General features: G+C 35.4%; 1 protein-coding gene across 1 annotated transcript in view; it reads left to right on the top strand.

Annotated features, from left to right (window-relative positions):
* CORIN (corin, serine peptidase) overlaps positions 1-21,971 on the top strand; it is a 201,746-nt gene that overhangs the window by 92,331 nt on the left and 87,444 nt on the right. Inside the window, exon 7 of the mRNA XM_039845302.1 lies at positions 2,692-2,893. Within this exon, the coding sequence (XP_039701236.1) occupies positions 2,692-2,893 (202 nt within the window). The remainder of the gene's footprint in view (positions 1-2,691; positions 2,894-21,971) is intronic.

Below are 21,971 nucleotides of genomic sequence, written 5' to 3'. Positions count from 1 at the left end.
TCTGCTGAGCCCCTGCAGAAACCTTCATTTCTCTTACTATAGATGATTCTGAGAAACTGTGGAGTGATCCAAAAACATGTGGGTTCAGAAGTGAGGAACGGTCCAGGAACCAACCACTAGGGAGAGTTGGGCATCAAGTATTAGCTTTGCAGTGATCTCCCCACCTCATAATTCTGAAGAAATTCCAACCCCCCCACTCCCTGTAAATGGCACCTGACATTTCATCAATTAGAGATCCTTTGCTCCAGCAAATCTTCTAATGATGCAAAAAACTTCATGAGGGTTAAGCATCCAGCTGTTATTATGAATTACTCTGTGTTGTTTTAATCTCTTTTCTTCTTTGAATGCCTGATTGTGATCTGCTGTCTTGGGGAATATAATTCTGATTGTAGACAAAGAAAAAAATGCTTAAGAGCACATAATGTTCCGATGGAAATGGCAGTCTAGGTGGGGTGCTGGAGTGGGGGTGGTCATGATGATATCAGAAACTAGGACCTAGGTCAGGGACTAGAAGGCAAAGGAAGAATGCCAAAGCCAGAGCTAGCTTTCTGAGCAGCTTTACTGCAGACTGTCTCACATCTGGAAAGAAAAGAGGAATGACTTCACCCTTCTCTTGTGTTTCTTAACCTTTTGACAAATACCGATTCCTTGCAGTTACCTAGGAGTTTGTAGAATGAAGGGAAAACCAACCACTGTATGCATGGTCGGTCCACTCAAAAAGCACATATCAAATTTTGAGCTAACCTTGAATTATGCTTTTGGAACAGATGTTCCTGAAGTAAGCACGGACATGTAATTGAGTGGTTAATAGAGTGGGTCCTTGGGTTTTAATCCTGGCTCTGACACTCACTATCTTAGCGACCTTGGACAAATCTCTTATTTTTCCTGTGCTTTAGTTTCCTAATTTGGGTATTAGGGAAAATAGCAATAGTACCTATCACTCAGGGCTGTAGTGAGAAATAAATGAGTTAATGCGGGTAGAGCACTTAGAACAGAGCTTAGCAAAGTGTGAATTAGGAATTCTAAGTTTGACACCTTTCTCAACCATATAATCAAGTTTTATTTGAAAAATTATAGTCTCTAAATTATCTGGAATAAGTTAAAATATTATTTAAGTAATACTTTCTTAGCCTATAGATATCTAATATATTTCCTGAACAGCAGGCAGATGTCTTCTTTATATCGAGATACTTGCTTTGACCATTTCATGTTTTATGTGCTAAACCTAATCTTTAAAATGCAAAACTCTCCTTCCACATCTTCACTAACAAACTTAATTATATATTAATATAGGTAGATAATTATTTGACTATCAGGACTCTAAAAGGTATTTAGTTTTAAGGCAGTATCTGAGAGGAAAGTCAAAAGCATTTGTACCTGAATGTAATTGCTGAGTACCCCTTTCCATATTTTTATGTATAACAAGATCTTTCTCCCAAGATTCTTTTATAGGACTCTATCAGTTTTACTTTAATTCAATGAATGGCACATCCTATTATGTTTCTGTAATCCATAGAAGTATGAGTGGGAGATTATAAATGTGTTTGTTGATCAAGGAATTTAAAGCCCAATTATTAGGCTTTTATATGAGACTAGACAATATGGGAGAGTAGATAGAGCATGACTGAAAGTCGAAATATTTGGATTCTCTTTCCACTTCTGCCATTAGGAAGCTGTGTGACCTCTAGTTCATCCCAGAATCTGGGCCTGTCTCAAATGAAGGATTTGAATGAGGTGTTGTTTAAGGTTTCTTATAGATTGAATCGTGTATGATTCTGCAGTATCTTAGTGACCCTACATTTGTGAAGTGTGTGCTTTGCTTTGACTAACATGTATATTTTCACTCCCAGTTTCCTTACAACCATTTGAAATGTCTCTCCAGATCACCGGCCAGGGTGAGGGATGCAGTCTATAGCTGAAAAGTAGAAAAAGCCACCTGGCTCTGCAAAGAACAAGTGCATGGCCTTGGCTTTGTAGTGTCCTAGTCCCCAGACACAGAGCTGTGGAGCCAGGAGTGTTTGATTGCCTGTCAGATGAATAAAGACAAGCTCTGAGCATCGTTACTCTTACCATCAACGGACAGTTGTCTGCATTTTTCTCTTTTGCAGAAGATAAAATAGAAATCTGAGAAGATAAAACTGCTTATAAACTGTAGATAAATACATTGTTTATAACTGTAGATAAATAACTGAGTTGCCATATATGTTTGTTTCTTTTTCAGGGCTGCAGTGAAAATTAAGGAACAGCTTTCTCTCTGTGTCTCAGAGATACTTTGGATTTCTCAAAGGGCAGATAAAGAAATGAGATTAACCTATTTTGTGACCTACTTTTGCCTTTCCAATTTGGAGGCCTTTATTTCCATGTCAATTCTTCTTTTTGATATTAAGTAGAGCTCTTTCGTTGGTTGGCAAGTTTACTTTAGCACAGGAAATCTTTAAAAAATCATTGGGGATTAATGCTTCTATAGGAGATAGTTAGATATGTTATGGAATTAGCTTATTCCCCTTAGAACCATGACAATAGGGTGGCTGAAATTCTTGTTATAGGATTGAATGTATAAATTTAAGCTGATAATTACAGTAAATACAAATTAAGATAATATTGCAGACCTGGTGGCCAACTTTAATTTCATTAGTATTTCTAGAAGTAGTCTGTAAAAACATTAATTTTTATCTTTCTCTTTTCTTCTAGTCATGGACTCCTGCCTTGTAGGTCCTTTTGTGAGGCTGCGAGAGAGGGCTGTGAATCAATCTTGGGGATGGTGAACACCTCCTGGCCTGATTTCCTCAAGTGCTCCCAGTTTAGAAGCCAAACTGAAATCAGCAACGTCAGCAGGATTTGCTTCTCACCAGAGCAGGAAAAAGGAAAGCAATGTAGGTGTCTGTGTTTCATCGCATTTTAAAAAGTTTTAATTGAAGTATATCATTTATACAAGGGTGTATACAAATAATATGTACAGTTCAACATTACCAAAGTGAACAGACCCATGTAATCGGCATCCCGATCAAGAAATAGAATATTAACAGTACCAGAGAAATACTCTCAAGCCCCCTCCCCGTCATCTCACCCTCCCCAAAGAGCCTCTCTTCTGACTTCTAGCACCTTAGGTAGTTTTGCCTACTTTTGAGCTTGATATCGATTGGAGTAGTCCAGTATGGTCTCCTTTTGTATCTAGTCTTTGCTCAATATATGTTTGAGAGATTCATTATGTTTTCGTCTTCTCGTGGTTTATTCATTCTTACTGTTATATAGTACTATACCACAGTGTATTTTTCTATTCTACTATTGATGGATGTTTGAGTTGTTTCCAGTTATTATGAGAATGATGCTATGACTATTCTTGCACATGTCTTTGATTGAACGTGGTTATGTATTTGTTCAGCAAAAGAGTTTTTTAAAGTGGTTATATCAATTTATACTCCTACCAGCTATGTGTGAAAGTGGCAATTGCTCCAAATCCACCCCAACACTTCGTAGTACCATCTTTTCATTTTGGCAATTCTGATGATAGTGTTCTGGTATCCCTTTGTGGTTTTAAGTTGCATTTTATGATGAATTTGATTGAATTTAAAAAATGTTTATATTATTCGAATATCCTTTTTTCATAAAGTGTTTGTCCAAGTATTTTGAACATTTTTTTTCATTGGGTAGTTTGTCTTTGTTCTTGATTTAGAGTTCTCTATGCGTACTTGATATAAGCTATCTGTTGGTTATGTATATTGTGAAGATCTCTCATTCAGTGGCTTATCTTTCCTCTCTGTTATTAGTGTCTATTATGGAATAGAAGTTCTTAATATTAATAGGTCTACATTATCAATCTTTTCTGGTTCTCAGATTTCTAGACTCTCATGCTACAGTATATAAAAACATCTTTCTAAGCTACTAGGGAGGCCTTTTAGCCTTCACACATGAGTTACAATTGCCCTTAGCTTTGAGTTATCCTTTTCTAGGACATTGATGCTTAGCAGTAAGCTATTCAATCCATTGTCCTTATAGTTACTTTCCTCTGTACTTTTCAAACACTTGATAAATTACCCCATTTAGTGCATTCCTTTCTATAGGTGTACTATCCCAATTAACCCCCATGAGGATTTTAACAATTAGACCACCCTTGTATGCTAGGGAATGTCTATCTCTACCTACCATCAAGGATGGCAAACTTCACTGCCATCTCAGCGGTGAGTGTCCAGACTGATGATCCATCACTTCATTCTCTTTCTTGGACCACTCTTGTGACTGTCGCCAAGTTGGGTGTTCCAGAAACAGTTACTGAGATGAGGTTTGTCATCCAGGGTATTTATTAGGCATTAGCACTTGTGTAAAAGAGGGAAGAGAAACACAGGATTGTGCAGAGGGAGATGTTGAAATGAGATCCAGACCCATTAGAGCCTTGGCTAAATCCACAGGGAGTTCTGGAGTGTATGTGGCCTTCTCAGTTCCAAGTTGAGACAGTGTTGTACCACATAATGATGTTTCGGTCAATGGCAAACCTCATATACAACAGTGGCTCCATAAGATTATAATGGAGTTGAAAAATTCCTATTGCCTAGTGACATGTAGCTGTCATAATGTCCTGATACAATGTATTGCTTATGTATTTGTGGTGCTGCTGATGTAAACAGACCTACTGTGCTGCCAGTCACATAAAAGTACGGCACATAAGATTATGTATGGTACATGATACTCGATAATGATAATAAATGACTGTGTTACTGGTTTATGTATTAACTATATTATACTTTTTTACATTATTTTAGAGTGTATTGTTTCTACTTATAAAAAACGTTTGCTGTTAAACAGTATGCTGTGTTATGCTAGGCAGCAGCTTCATACATGTTGTGTTTACCTCACTTTTTGATCATATCATTTTCTCTTGTGCTTGATTTAATCTCATGTTGTTTAGTACAGTAACATGCTGTACAGGCTGGTAGTTTAGGAACACTAGGCTACACCATACAGCCTAGGTGTATAGTGGGCTACACCATCTAGGTTTGTGTAAGTGCACTCTGATGTTTGCACAATAAGACAATTGCTTAAGGACTCATTTCTCAGAATGTATCCCTGTTGTTAACCTGGGCATGACTATATATCCGTCCATCAGACAGTCACTGGATGTGGTCCTTCCTGGGAAGGGTGTGCCTTGGGTGGGGCAGCTCTCTGCCCCTGAGGCCAAACCTGAAGGAGTTAAGGCTGTTGGCTATATATAGATGGGGGCAACAAATTCTCTCCTGAAGGGCAGGCACATAGAGTGTGAACAGATAGATCACCTTGATCCAATCAGATACTGAGGCAATTTTGCTGTTTATAAGACAGTGTTAATAAGGTTCCATCTACCTCTGGTTTGTTTCCATTCTCAGGGTACACTTCTTTAGAGAGCCCAACTGAGAAGCTGAGGTGTTTCCTGCATTCTGCTCCTCCTTTGGCGTCCCAGATTCTAATATTTTTCTTCTCAGAACAACAAGATTGCTGGAATTTCCACTTTACTTTGCAGAGGTTTTCTGCTTAGCTCTTTATGGCAAATACATGCTCTTTCTGGCAAATGCCTTGAAGGGAAATCCTTCCGAGCGTGGTCTATGTCTCTTTCTTCACTGCATACTTGACCCCTTGATACTTGGCTCCTTTGGCAGCACCAAAATGCCATTTTTTTTTTTAATCTCTCCACTCCTGCGGGATTGCCAAAAGCTCTACTGGCTTCTCTGCCTCTTCGCAGAGGTCCCATGTCCAGATTCTGAGTGTCTAGCACCATGCTGAGAATTGGCAAATTCCACAAGGGAAAAAGCATCCACAGAATGTAGCCTGCTGGTTCTGCAGTTATTTTCCCTCTGAGATCTTAGCCACTCACCTCCCAGTTGTCTCACCAGCAATTAGATGTCTTTAAAGAGATGTTTCTTGTGTTTTATCTGGCTTTTCTAGTTTTACATGATGAGGGCATTGACCTACCACAAGTTACTACATTGTAACTAAAAGTAAGAGTTATTTATTTATTTATTTATTTATTTATTTATTTAGTTAGTTAGTTAGTTAGTTAGTTAGTTATTTTTAACACAATGTTTACTAGAGGTCTGCTGCTATATTAGGATTCCTTCCAAAAGATGGTACATAGCAATAAGTTATCAGAAGGATGAGCCAGTCCCTCAAGTCTTTTTTTTCTCTTTCAGCTACATCTGCCCCTATTTTGATAAGAATGCTTTACTGGTGATTATTTGGAAAATGTAGCCTATTGATACAGGACTTAAGAATCCACAGAGAAAATTTGGAAATCAAAACATCATCAGTGTTCTTTAACACTGATGATCAAAATGTGTTAGTTCTTGAAAATTAAAATAATGCCAGTAGTCTTTAATAGGTCAAACTGAAATGCCATTTAATATAAGTTCTCTAAATATCAGAAGCTATTACAAGTTTTCTAATCTTGGAACAGACTGATGACCCATTTATATTTAAAAACATGTTTAAAGAAGATAGAAACTTCCTAAGTATACCTATCTGAGATCCTCTACTTGTTATAGTCTTTTTAGAATTCTTGATTGTAATATTTTGTCCTAGAATTAATTTCCTGAAAACAGATCTGATAATAATTTTCGAAAATTGTTTGATGCAACATATTCCTAGAATTTAATTTTTCTGTCTCACACTTGATAAACAGGATGCTAGCCATCATAGATATGTTCATAATTTGTGTGCTAGGAAGAAAGCTACTGCTAGTTATGATCTTTGTGTATATATCAGAACATAATTTGTAGCATACAGACACAGTTTTTAAAAATGTATTCATGTACTAAGAATACACTGTACACCATAAAAAGTTATTTATTATATAATATAGTCTTGATTATATATAGATTTATGCTGTAGGACCACTTATAAATACAACTGAGTTCTTTTCTCACTTTTTTCATTCAATAAATATTGAATGTTCAGAGCATCAACCTAGGTAATCTAAAATAATAAAAATAATTACAGTGTTTATAATATTAGTTTATACCCATCTAGTACGGTGGTTCTCATCCAAAGATGATTTTGCAGCCTCCACCTGGGAACATTTGGCAATATCTATAAACCTTTTAGTTGTCACAATTTTGGGGACAGAAGGAGTTACAACAGATATCAAGTAGGTAAAGACCCACTATGCTGCTAAACAACATGCAATGCACAGGACAGATTAAAAGTACATGGCCCAAAATGTTAACAGTGCTCCATTTGTGGAACCTTGTCTAGCACTTTATGTTTTGCAAAGTACTTTCTAATAATAAATAATAACAACAACAACAACAACAACAACAACAACAACAACAACCACATTTCCTACCTTCAAGGAGCATTAAATCTAATCTGGTACACCAGTATTTGAGAAACAATGTAAAAAGAACATTTGTAACTACACCCAAACATGCTGTCGCACAGAAACTATAAAGGGACACAGGTTAAATGTTAATGGAGTAGAGTGGAGTCAGTTACATAAAGAAATTCTGAATTTAGGAAAAGGAGAAGGACCTCACTTGACAAAGAGGAAGAGAGAAATTGTCCTGGTGTAGGCATTCAGCACTGTGAAGTCATATTGAGCTGCAGGTTCCTATTTAGCCTAGGAAATGAATGATGATTAAAAGTTGACTCCCATCTTAGTCTCCTCCTTCTCACTTGTGTAATCATTTGGCCCAAGAAAATAGTAAGCACCCCTTTACATTAAGGAACCCATTCTCTTTTCCAAAGTGCTTTCACAGCTGTTAGCTCACTTTGCTTTTAGAGTAAATCTATGAGGTATTATCATCTTCATTTTATAAATTAGGAAACTGAGGTTCAGAGATGTCATTCCAAGGTTATTTTAAATCCAACTTCTCAGGCTCTATTGTCTGCCCAATAGTTCACCATCCTGGGACCATCCTGATTTGATTATTAATCCTTGAACATTACTCTCTCTTACAGCCCCCTTCTCACAAGAGCTTTCAAAACGTCTTTTCAGATTGAGTTGAGCCCAAACCCACAACTTATAACAGCTGCTTTTTCCAGTTCACAGCTCTGTAAATTCATTTCTTCTTCTCTGAGCTTCCTTTGGACCAGTCATATCTCTGGAGGTATTTTGTTCTCATATAGAATGGTACACAGTTGTCCTATCCCTTGTATCTTACGTTGATGCTGGGTTCTGTAAAGTAAATAATGTGCTAAAGTGATAATGCTGTGGGAACTGTTCTTCAGAGGTTTTAAAGTAAATATTTGTGTATGTTTCCATAGTTGAGTTGTGAGAACTCAAGGGGTTAAAGGTCAAGGCCCATCAATCATTCTGAGCTTTCTGACTAATCTTTTACTGTACCTTGTCTGTGATCATATATGGAAAGTAATTTTTTTAAAATGCTATTTCTGTACCTCTAAAATGCTCTCCTCTGTCAGGAAAGAACTTTGGCTATTTATTCTCATTTACCTCTTCCTTTTCCTAGTATCTTAATTGCTTTTCTAGCTCTGGTTGCTGATAGCAACCATTTCAGTGCATTAGCAGCAAAATTGTAGTTTCAAGATCTTGGTAAAACACATACTCTGTATTTCTCCTATTGAATTGTGGATTCATTTGGGAGAAATTATGCAATACTATTTCTTTGATATACTTAGGGTCAATGTTTTGCTGGAGATAGGTGATTATAGATAGCATCACGGAGTTACTAAAAACTAGCTATGCACTTTTCATTACAATAAATAGTTGACTGAAATGAGGTTTTCCTAGAACTTTGAATTTTCCTACATTTATAATTTTAAATTATTAAAAAATTAAATTATAAAAACATTTTCTTTCTTCCATATATAGCTGCTTCTTTTAAGGGTATCAAACTTAGATCTGAAGACTTGTATTTAAGCCTGACCATTTAACTTAATAACTCTGTGGTCTTGAGCAAGTTTCTTAAACCCTCTTAACCTCTCTTTCCTCATCTTTATAATAAGCATAACAATACCTTGATGGTAGAACTGTTTTATGGGCTCAATGAGATAACGTATGTGAAAGAATTTTATAAGCCACGATGCATTATGCAAATGTGAATGCTTCAATTTCACAGACGTTTAGAAGCATATTTTATGTACTAGGCAGTTTATCAGAAACCGGAAAAGGAAAGATGACATGCATACTTTTAAAGAGCTCATAGGCTAGTGGAGAGATAGACATATAAGCACAGAGGCAGCGCCTGAGAAAAGGATTTGAGCACAAATGGTATATTTGGGAGAGACATAGGACATAGAGAAATAGAGATGTGATTCAGGGAAGGGAAGATGGACGGCCAATAAAGGTAAAATTATTAAATCAGCTACCATAGTGGGCAACTGGAGCTTGATTTTATGGATCCCCAACCTTTTTGGCACCAGGACCAGCACTGCTATGAGAATCTAATGCCTGATGATCTGAGGTAGAGCTGAGGCGGTTATGTTAGCACTAGGGAGCGGCTGCAAATTCAGATGAAACTTCGCTCACTCACCTGCCACTCACCTCTTGCCTGTGCAGCCCTGTTCCTAATAGGCATGGACCAGTACTGGTCTCTGGCCCGGGGGTTGGGGGCCCCTGACAACATATGACTCAGAATTACCTTGAAAGAGGGGTGAGGTAGCTGGTGTATGTACTTATTTTCTTTAGCCTTTGAAATTGATAGTGTCTACTAAGACCAATAAGTACTATATCCTATAAGAACAGAGACCTGGGATTGTGTAGGAGGAAGTGCAAAACTTGGCTGCACCCTGCCATGAAAGGCTTTTGTTCCTGTTGATTTCTGTTTCATCTGTAGCTTTGACTTTGGTTTCTAGAACTCTGTTCTGTTTTGGGCTGCGTCTCACCACTTGGGCCAAACTACTGTCTCTTTCCTCTTCCTCTACTGACCTCTTAAATATTAGTATTCTGCAGGATTCTAATCTCAACCCTCTTTCCTCAACATTCTATTCATTTTCTCTGGGAAATCTCATACTTGCTTGTGGCCACATAAGTACTGATGACTCGCAAATCTATATGTCACCCCAAATTTTATTCCACTTCTCCTAACTTCACACTCACATCCCATTGTCCTTGCTTGCTCCCACCTCTCAAGCAAGGCTACATTTTCCCAGGTCTCCAAAAATTTCCATTTATGTTGCTGAATCCCATGAAAGTTCTCAGTTCTCCTCTGACTTGAGACCTCCTTCAGCATTTGCCACATTTAATCACTCCCTCGTTCTTAATAAACTCTTTTCCTTTGGCTTCTAGGTAGGTTTTCTCCCTTCTTTGGCCACTTATTTTCAGTCACCTTTGATGTTTTTACCTCATTTTTCTCACCTGTAAATATTGGGTTACCCCAGGGTTTAGTCCTTGAATCTCTTCTCTGTTGGGGATCTAATTCAGGCTCGTGACTTCAAATACTACCATCCACTGACATCTACCAATGTGATGTTAAGCCTGCATTTCTTCTAGACTCCAGACCTGTATGTATATTTAAGCTTCTCGCACGCGCGCACACACACACACACACACACACACACACACACACGCACAGCTTTTTATTTATTTCCACTTGAGTGTCTAAAAGTCATGTTAAATGTAATATGTACTAAACTGCCCTAATAGTATCCCCATACCCGCTCCTCTCCAAGCTTTCCCCATCTAGTAGATAATAACTTTATTTTTCCAGTTGCTCCAGCCCCAAACTTTGGGTCATCCTTGACTTTTCTTTTTCTCTCACATTATATGTGGTTTGACAGCAAATTCTACTGACGCTTTTGTCAAATATATACCTGATCTAACCAATGCTCACCACCCACACAACTACTACTGGTCTGAGTCATCTCAACTAGTGTCTGGGTTATCTTTCCACATCCTTTTTAGTTTCCTTGCTGCCTCTCTATGCCCCCGCAGGCTATTCTCTACAGAGCAGCAAAATGTTTTTTTCCACTATTCAAATCCTATTGATCTTAAACATTTACATCTCCCCTTTCCAAGGTTTCTAAAGACTTCCTTTCTCATTCAATATAAAAGCCATCATCCTTACAACCGTCAGGGCCCTCCAGCAGTATTGTTGCATTGCATAACTCCAGGAGAGCACAGGTCACACAAAATTCAATGTAAATAATGCCTCCAGGAGTTGTGCAATATAGACCTCCAGCCCTACATTATCTGCCCCTTTACCTCTCTGACCTCTCTTAATAGTTTCCTTTTTGCTCTCTAGGTTCCAGCTACTCTGTTCCATCCACCCCCAATGCTCTTCCCCCAGGTATCTTCTCTTAGTTCTTTGAAGCACCCGTCTGTAGGGAGGTAACATAGGCAGGTTAGGGAGAGCAGCCAAAGATAAGGAAGAGAAGCTATACCAGCAACAGCTATCATTATTATTGTTGTTATTTGAGTAGTCATAGAGCTAAGGACATGGAAGAATTCTTAATAAACTTCATGATCCCTCATCTGGTACTTGAATTTCATTTTGTTGTGAATTGAAATTTGAAGCGTTTTTTTTTTTTTTAATCATTTAAAGTCCCTAACAACTTCTTTCCATCTGTGAACCATGAGAAATGTTCATCTTGTGGATTTCCACTGTTTTTCTATGAGAACCACAGTCTTGTTTTGACTTCACTATGCCACATATCCAGCATAAAGAAGCAGTGCCAAACACAATAGATTTCTTGTTGAGCCTAAATACTACCTGTTCTCTTTGGGCTCAGTAATTCTTGTTTATAGATCATTTGAGATTAGGTTTCTATTCTCTGCCAAACATTTCTTTGCTTGAGGTGGCACAGTGGTTCCAAAACAGAAATAAGGAGGTTTTCTTTCTGCACCTGCATTCATTCTTCTCTCTCTTTACAAGTTAGCTGCATGGCTCAGGGCTCATAAGCCCAAGATCATAGGTTGATCCCTGAGCTTCTTACAGAGTATTATTTTGTTCAGTGGCTGGAGACCAATGGCATCTACATTTTGTTTAGTATGGTGCCTTGCAATCAGAAATCTACATTTGTAGTCTTACAGATTATGATTAAATATAGAAACTTTTAGCTACGAGGCAAAAGTATGGTGTTTTCCATTGTATGGACGTACTTCAATTTGTTTATTGATTCACATGTTGAAGGACATTCACATGTTTCCAATTTTAGGTAATTACGAAAATTATTGCTAAATATTCACTTACAGATTTTGTAAGGAAATTTCTCTAGGCTAAATACCTAGATTGGTTAGTCTATGTTTTATAAAAAACTGCCAAGCTATTTTTCAGAATAGCTGTATTATTTGCTTTCCTATCAACAATATATATGAGTTACATTTGCTCCATAGTCTCATCAGCAGTTGGTATTGTCAGCTTAATTTTTGTTGTTATTTTTGTGTTAGTCATTCTAATAGGTGCATAGAGGTATTTCACTGTGGTTTTAATTTGTATTTCTCTAGTGACTAACGATGAGCATTTTTTAACATGCTTATTTGCCATTGGTATATCTTTTTTATTGAGGTATTTGTTCATACCTTCTGCTCATTTTTTTCTTGGGTTGTTTGAGTTCTTATTGTTGAGTTTTAAGAGTTCTTTATATATTCTGGGTGTTTGTCCTTTGTTAAATAAGTAATTAGAAAATATTTTTCCCTAGTCTGTACCTTGTCCTTTCATTCTCTTCACATTGTCTTTTACAGAACAAATGTTTTTTAATTTTGTTGAAATTCAAAATATCAATTTTGCCTTGTGTAGAACATACTTTTGTGTCATGAAACCTCTTTGCCTCACTCATATACACAAAGACTTCCTCCTGTAATTTCTCCCAAGACTTTTATAGTTTTTATTTTATTTTGATGTATGGCGAGTTAATTTTTGCATAAGGTTTGATGTTTAGGTCAAGTGGTAATGTTTTCTTTTTGCACATGGATTTCCAATTTTTCTAGGACCATTTGTCAAAAAGGCTATCTTTTCCATATTAAATTGCTTTTGCATCTTTGTCAAAAATTATTTGATAGAAGTTTGAGGTCTATTGATGAAATAGACTTCAAGATAAAGAAGGTAACAAGAGACTAAGATGGACATTTCATAATGATAAAGGGGACAATACAGCAAGAAGACACAACACTTTTCAATATATATGCTCCCAATTAGGGAGCACCAAAATGTATAAAGCAACTACTAACAGAACTAAAGGGAAAAACTGACAAAAACACAAGTAGGTGACTTAAATATTCCATTGACAGCTATGGAAAGATCATCCAAACAGAAAATCAGTAAGGAAATATCATTCTTAAATGACACGTTAGACCAATTGGACATAATCACCATTTACAGAGCCTTTCATTCCAAAACACCAGATTATACATTCTTCTCCAGTGCATATGGACCATTCTCAAGGATAGACCATATGTTGGAACACAAAACTAGCCTCAACAAATTGAAGAATATTGAAATCATACCAAGCATATTGTCTGACCGCATGCTTTAGAGCTGGAGATCAACTGCAAAAAGAAAGCAAGATAAACCACAAACATGTGGAGATTTAACAACATGCTACTAAAAAACAAATGGATAAAAGGAAAAATAAAAAGAGAGATTAAAATATACATAGAAACAAATGAGAATGAAAATACAACATAAAAATCTTCTGGGATACAGCAAAAGTTGTATCCCAGAACTTTTAATAAAAGGAGGTAATAATAGGGAAATATATATTGTTACAGGCTTATCTCAGGAAACAAGAAAAATCCCAAATAAGCGATCTAACATTATGTCTTAAAAAGACTAGAAAAAAGGTAACAAATGAAGCCCAAAGTCAACAGAAGGAAGAAAATAATAAAAATTAGAGCAGAATTAAATGAAGTTGAGAAAAAAGACAGGAGAAAAAACAATGCAACAAAGAGCTGATTTTTTGAAAAAACTGGCAAACAAAATCATAAATGAAAGAGGGGAAGTTATGACAGACAGATACCACAGAAATGTAAAGGATCATATAAGAATACTATGAAAGAATATATGCCACAAAATTCAATAACCCAGAAAAAATGGACAAGTTCTTAGAAATATACAACCATCCTAGACTGAATCACAAATTGGAAAATCTAAATAAACCCATCAAAGATATGGTAATTGATACAATCGCATAACCTCCCCAAAAGTAATAATAGTTCAAGACTAGGTGGCTTCACTAGTGAATTCTACCAAACATTCAGAAATGATTTAATACCTGTCCTTCTCAAACTTTTCCAAAAAATTGAACCGAGGCAATACTTTTTGACTTAGTTTATGAGGCCAACACTGCACTGATACCAAAACCTGGTAAGGATAACACAAGAAAAGAAAACTACAGACCAATATCTCTGAAGAATAAAGATGTTAAAATCCTAAACAAAATGCTAGCAAATTGAATACAGCAATATGTTAAAAAGATTATACATCATGATCAAATGGGATTCATTCCAGAGGCACAAAGTTCAACACACGAATCGATCAATGTGATATACCATATAAACAAAAGGCTAAAAATCATATGAAAAGAGATTTGACAAGATACAGCATCTATTTATGATTAAAACTCTTAATAAAATGGGTATAGAAGGAAAATACCTCAACGCAATAAAGGCCATATATGACAAACCCTCAGCTAATATCATACTTAATGGTGAAAACCTGAAACCTTTTCCTCTAAGATCAAGAACAAAACGAGGATGCCCGCTCTTGACACTCTTACACCAATATAGTATTGGAAGTCCTAGATAAAGCAATTAAGCAAGAGAAAGAAATAAAGGCATCCAAATTGGAAATGAAGATGTTAAATTGTCACTTTTTGCAGATGAAATGATTCTCTATATAGAAAACCCCAACTACTTCATTAAAAACTATTGGATATAATAAACGAATACAGTAAAGTTTTAGGATATAAAATCAATGTTTAAAATACATTCTAATAATGAATTTTCAGAAAAAGCAATGAAAAAAAAAACAACAATCCCTTTTGCAATTGCAACATAAAGAATAAAACACCTAGGAATAAACCTAACAAAGCATGTGAAGAACCTATACACTAAAAACTATGATATTATTAAAAGAAATAGAAGAAGACACAAAGAAATGGGAAGATATTCCATGTTAATAGATTGGAAGAATCAACATAGTTAAAATGGTCATATTACCCAAAGCAACATGTAGATTTAATACAATCCCCATCAAAAACCCATGGGCATTTTTTAAAGAAATCGAACAAAAAAATCAGATTTGTATGGAATCACAAAAGACCTCGATAGCCAAATCAATCCTGAGAAAAAAAGAACAAGGCTGGAAGTATCACGCTACCTGACTTCGAATTATACTATAAAGTGACAGTAATCAAAACAGCATGGTATTGGCAGAAAAACAGACATACAGACCAATGGAACAGAATTCAGAGCCCAGAAATAAACCCATGGACATATGGGCAAATAATTTTTGACAAAGGAGCCAAGAACACAATAGAGAAAGGAAAGCCTCTTCAAAAAATGATGCTGGGAAAATTGGAAAGCCACAGGCAAAAGAATCAAACTAGATTGCTATCTGTTACCATACACCAAAATTAACTCAAAATGGATCAAAAACCTAAGTAAAAGAACTGAAACAATAAATTGCATAGAAGAAAACATAGGTACTAAACTCATGGATTTTTGGATTTAGACAGGATTTTATGTATTTGACCTCAAAGGCAAGGAATGGAAAAGCAAAAATAAATGAATGAGACTATATCAAACTAACAAGCTTCTGCACAGCAAAAGAAACCATCAACAAATCAAAGAGGAAACCAACTGAATGGGAGAAGATATTTGCAAACAATACCTCTGATCAGGAGCTAATATCCAAAATATACAAAGAACTTATACAACTCAACAACCAAAAAACAATCTAATTAAAAAATGAGCGGAGGACATGAATGGACACTTTTTCTAAGAAGATATACAAATGGCCAACAGATATATGAAAAGATACTCAACTTCACTAGCTATTAGGGAAATGCAAATAGAAACCACAGTTACTACCTCACACCTGTTAGAATGGTTGTTATCAATGAGACAAGTAACAAGTGTTGGAGAGATTGTGAGGAAAAAGGAACTCTCATAGACTGCTGGTGGGAATGTAAAATGGTACAGCTACTATGGAAAACAGTATGGAGGTTCTTCAAAAAATTAAGAATAGAATTACCATATAACCCAACAATCCCTTTTCTGGGTATTTACCCAGAAAATTTGAAAACATTTGTTCATAAAAATATATGCACCCTGAAGTACATTGCATCACTATTCATGATGGGCAAGACATGGAAACAACAAAAGTCTCTATTGATAGATGACTGGATAAAGAAGTTGTGATACATATATATATATATATATATATATATATATATATATATATATATATATATATAATGGGCTATTACTCAGCCATAAGAAAAGGTGAAATACTGCCATTTACGACAACATGATCTTGAGATAATAATGCTAAGTGAAGTAAGTCAGACAGAAAAAATTGAGAACCATATGATTTCACTCATATGTGAGATATAAAACTGAAAGTAACAAACAAACAAGAAAAACAAACAAAAATTCATAGACACAGATGACAGTTAAGTGGTTACCAGAGGTAAAGAGAGAGTGGGAAGCGGGTAGATAAGGATAAGGGGGGTCAAATATAAGGTGACGGGAGATTTGACTTTGGTTGGTGAACATACAATGCCATATACAGATGAAGTATTATTGAATTGTACACTTGAAATCCATATGATTTTATCAACCACTGCCATCTTAATAAATTTAATAATAAAAAAAATGTTAATGAAAAAAAGAAAATTAAAAAAATTATTTGAGCATATTATGTGGGTCTATTTCTGGGCTCTTTATTTTCTTCCCTTGATTTTTGTGTCTATCTCTGAACCAAAATCACTGTCTTAATTATTATTGCTTTATATTAAGGCGTACCAACTGGTAATGTGAGGATTCCAACTGTGTTCTTGCTCAATACTTATTTTTCAGTTCTAGCACTTTGTTTTTCTATATAAATTTTAGAATCAGCTTATCAAAGAATCCTGCAGAGATTTTTTTATTAGAATTGTGTTAAAGCTATAGATCAATATAGGGAGATGTCCATTTGATATTAAATATATTGAATCTTTTAAACCATGAATTTGTTTTATCTATTTATTAGGTCTGTCTTAGTTCTCTTATCAGCACTTTACAGTTTACATTATATAGATCTTGCACATATTTTGTTAGATACTTTTAGAGCTATTGTAAAAGGTACTGTTTTTTAGAATATTGGTTTTCTATCATTAATCGTTTTTTATGAAAATCAGAATTCTAAGATAGTCCCCAAAATTCCAGTTTCCTGGTATATTCACCTCGTATAATCTTCCTACCTTTGAATGTGGGTGTGAACCATGAATATGATGGTATTCAGTCCTGTGATTAGGTAGTTATATGCCACAGTTGACTTTTAAGAAGGGTAGAGTGTCCTTGGTAGGGTTGACCTATTTAGGTGAGCCCTTAAACTAAATCTTTCTTCTGGTTTTCTGAGTGTTTTTATCATGAAAGATGTTGAATTTTATCAAATGCTTTTCTGCATCTATTGTCTTGATCATGTGGTTTTTCTTTAGTTCGTTAACCTGTGGATTACATTTATTATCTTTTGAATGTTGAACTAGCCTTGCATTCCTGGGATAAACCCTACTAGGCTGATTATTTTGTGTCTAGGTATGATTTTCTTTGAATTTATTCTACTTGAGTTTTGCTGAAGGGAAGATCAATTATTTTTAAGTTAAGCTTCTCTCTGGTGAATATGGTTTAGGCAGTTAAAGAATTAAAAGAGAAAAAAATAATGGTGTTTTAATAATAGTGTTTAATGATAATATTGTTATAATAATAATTATTATCTATAACACTCACTGAGCATTTATTACATACTAAGTGCCATGCTAAGAGTTTTAGAGATATTATCTTCTTTACTCCTCATATGGCTATTCTTATTATGGACTTGTTTGTGAACCTCACCCCCAAATTTATATGTTGAATCGCCAACTCCCAACAGAATGATGTAGGAGGTGGGGCCTTTAGGAGGTAATTAGGTTTAGATGAGATCATGAACTAATTCCATGATGTGATTAGTGTCATAATAAAAGAGACTAGAGCTTGCTCTCTCTCTGTCGCATATACTGTGGAAGACCATGTGAGAACATAACCAGGAAGAGGGCCCTTGAGGAGATCCTGACCATGCTGGCACCCTGATCTCAGACTTCCAGCTTCTGAACTGTGAAAAATAAATGTTGTTTGAGCCACCCGGTCTGTGGTATTATTGCAGCAGCCCAAACTTACTGAAATACTTCCCATTTTCTAGGTGAGAAAACTGATGCTTATAGGAGTTAAGTAATCTTCTCAAGATTATAGAAGTAGGACTGGGTAGAGCTGTGATTTGAACCTCTTGAATCTGGGCCTGTTGAGTTTATAGAACTAGGACGTCACTGTTATAAAATAGTGCACATGTTTTGAAAGGAGAAAAGAGGATTTGTGTACATTTAATAGCACTCAAAATTAGCACAAAATGGTGGTTCTGTGTACAGAGACTACTTACTTAAAAATTATTTCTTGCAAGCACTTAATTAGAATAGATTCAAGATTAGACCTATAGCATTAGGCCCATAAAAGAAGGGAAGAGTTTATTTTTACAAAATGTACGTGTACAGGAACGTTTCTCTATATATGTAAATAGGACATGATTACATATATAAATCAAATACCATTTATTGACCATATAATTTGTGATTAGATAAGCAATGATTACCTGAACATGCCCCGATCAGCTTCTCTCTCTTTTTTTCTTCATGGAAATGTTCCTATTTTTCTTTTTATGGTTGGCAGTTCAAATAACTCTCAACACAGGGCAAAAAGTGGCTTTCTGAATTAGAACTGCTGATACTGACCTGGTAAAAAGAAGTTTGGAATTTTGCTCTCAGTCTCTTTAGACAAGATGTCAGAAATGTGTAGCTTAATTTAGGCAAAGACTTTGCACTGACAATAAGCCTGCCTACCGGCAGTCTTCTAATTGAAGAAAACATGTAATGTTAAGATCTGCCCAGTATAGAATAGCAGTGATAAAAATAAAAGAGCTTGACGTATTTTTATTTCATGAAGTCCCTTATTCTGCAAGTCAAATACAGACACAGACATGAATGTACTGACATTTTTACTTCTGTTATTTGTGGCACATTTTTCTATTTTTATGAAGCAAAGCAATGCGAGTTGATTTGACTAGAGATTTGACACAAAGTAAAATGCAAGGTCACATACTTCCTAGCAAGAAAGCAACATCTATGCTTTAGAACACTGTTTTAGAAAAGTCAGTTCACATGGAAATGACAGAATATTTTAGATGAAATGTGAAGTTGATCACTCAAAAATCTTGGAAACATATGACAAGTTACTTTTGTCCACTTAATAGCACATAGAGGGTCTGAAAGAGTTAATATCTTCTGAAATTGCCTACTACACTCAGCCAGTGGTCCTACAGGATCTGGCTTTTTACTCCATAGGATTTTATGAAATATTATTCTTTTGGGTTGTTAAGTTGTTTCCAATTTTCTCAATTTGGATTTCAGAAGACTCCCTGCTAAGTATAACTTTTGAATAGAGGATTTTTACAGATTTTTATAAGCTAAAATCTGAAGACTGGAAAATTTGCTTGATTGTGAAACTCAACAGCCGGAGGATTAATATTTGAACTTTATAACAAAACAAATAGTATCTTGTTCTGATAGAAAACAAAACTGTTTCATATGATTTAATAGCTTTGTTTAGTAGAACAAATCACTAGAAAGATCTAAGTGAAGGAGAATTACTTTTATATTCTTTTTGTTTTCTGAGAACTCGACTTGAAGAAATCCATTCACTAGATCTGAAGCAGCAACTGTGTGCCTTTCACGCATAGAGCAAATGTGTATGGAGTGCCTGTGTGCTCAGGTTATTTCAGGCACTTGAGATTCAGGCACCAACAAGGACTCACACGTTGGAGACATTGATCCACTGGGGAGAGGAAAAGATAGGAAGAATGATGACAACTAGATGTTCACCAGTATCTAGTGCCCAGCCCTCCCAATTTCTTCTGGTCCTGGCATGATCCCTGAAGTTATATCAACTGAAATTCCTATAACCAACAATCATTAAATGTAGTAGATTGCTTCTTTATTGTTACCATGTCTCATACAGTTCTAGTAGATTGAACATGAATGACTACACTATTCTAGAAATTTGTTACTGGTATCCTGGTCCCATTTTATAATCTCTTTTGTACAGGGCAAATGTCATCAGATTTAAAAATAAAAACAAGAAAACAAAAGCAGTTGGTCATTTAACCTAACAAACGTAGGTTTAATCCCATTTTAGGAGAGAAATAGGTTGTTGAAAGCAGTTCTGAGCCAGTGTTGTACAAGTGAGAGATAGTATGGATGGATTGGGGCAGTGAATGAAAGGACTGAATGAAGGATTTCTTGGCTGGAAGAATACAGACTAGTTAGAGAGGAAATGAAAGCTGGGAAAACTGGAGGGGGCCTTTGAAACTAAGAAGTGGAGTCTGCATTTGATAAGGAGGACAATAGCGAGGCCACTGGCAGGGAAGGGGTGACCTGGTCAAAGCTGTGGGTGAGAAAAAACATTTTTCATCAACTGGTAAAATTGAATATGTACTGGTTTTGCATGCCTGAGTTGTCTGTTAGAGCCATTGTTGTTACTGTGAAAAACCCTGAAGGATATTACAATGGAAAATAAATGAGAAAAATCCATGGTTCTGAGATCTGAGTTTCCACACAAAACATTACTTTTCCTTTAAGCAAATTAAACTCAACTTCTTTTGTTCAAGGGGCAGGCATCTTTTTGGTCTTGCCAATTTACTTTTTAAAGATATGCTTTAGTTCTGATTTTCATAGTATTATTTCTATAGGAATTTTGTTTATAATGTCAGCTATAACTAATAGGTATTTCTCCACTTTCCATTGTAATGAATATATTCTCTTTATATATTTTTGAGCACATTATTCTTTCAGTTAACATTCATTTTTAACAAGTGCGAATGTGGCTTCATTTTCATGTACTTTTTTGTAATCTTTGTAATGCATCAACATTTTTGTGTGATAATTGAAGATTTCTATTTTTAAGTTGATGCACAGAAATAAAATGCCTATTATCTATATTGAAAAACTGAAGCTTTTCTAATAGCTGTATTTAGCTATAAATTATAACTGCTTTGCAAGTGAACATTATAAATGGAAAAAGTACTTTATATGTTTTTATGTAATATGTGTAATATTTGTAAGATATATAAATATATTTATAAAATGTATACCATTTACATATTTGTAAAATATATATATGAAGAAAAAAGTATAAGAAAAAATAATGGACTATAGTATTCAGACAACAGCTTTAATTGTATTTCTGACAGAGAGCAAAGTGTTTAAATGCTTTTTGGCTAATACCATCATGTTGACTTAGAGCCCTTTGACTTGCAGAAGTTATATGCATAAAACTTTCAAAGTTATAACTCAATTTCTTCTTCACTGATACAGCTTCATTTTATGCCTTTCTTCTTCCAAAATCATGCAGTGAAACCAAAGTTTAGGTGTGTAAAAGCGCAAGGATAAATCGAATATTGCAAGATCATAGTTGTTTGCACTAAGCACTGAATACTCCGAATGAGTCTTGTATAAACTGAACAGATTTGGGGAGCAAGTTGGCACGATGCAATGAACTTTATTCTCATCATATATCATTGGGTTACTCTTTAGTGCTTTTAGGGTAGATATGCTTTTTAAATAACCAATTTACCACTAGGGAGCAACATAAACATTAGGGAAAATAGAGTACTACATTTAGTTCAATTGAGTATATCAAATGACAGTTTGAATAGCTCCCTTACAATTCAGATGTTAAAAAAGTCCTCTACTTCTTTTTTTTTTTCTCTTCAGAGTGGGTACCTCATGCCAAACAGTTGCAAAGTTTAGTCTTCTCTCAAAGGCTC

Source organism: Pteropus medius, unplaced genomic scaffold (genome assembly GCF_902729225.1).
Source record: "Pteropus medius unplaced genomic scaffold, Ma_sr-lr_union100, whole genome shotgun sequence".
Lineage (NCBI taxonomy): Eukaryota > Metazoa > Chordata > Mammalia > Chiroptera > Pteropodidae > Pteropus > Pteropus medius.
Note: the sequence above shows the minus strand (reverse complement) of the source record. Positions and strands in the feature narration are given on the sequence as shown.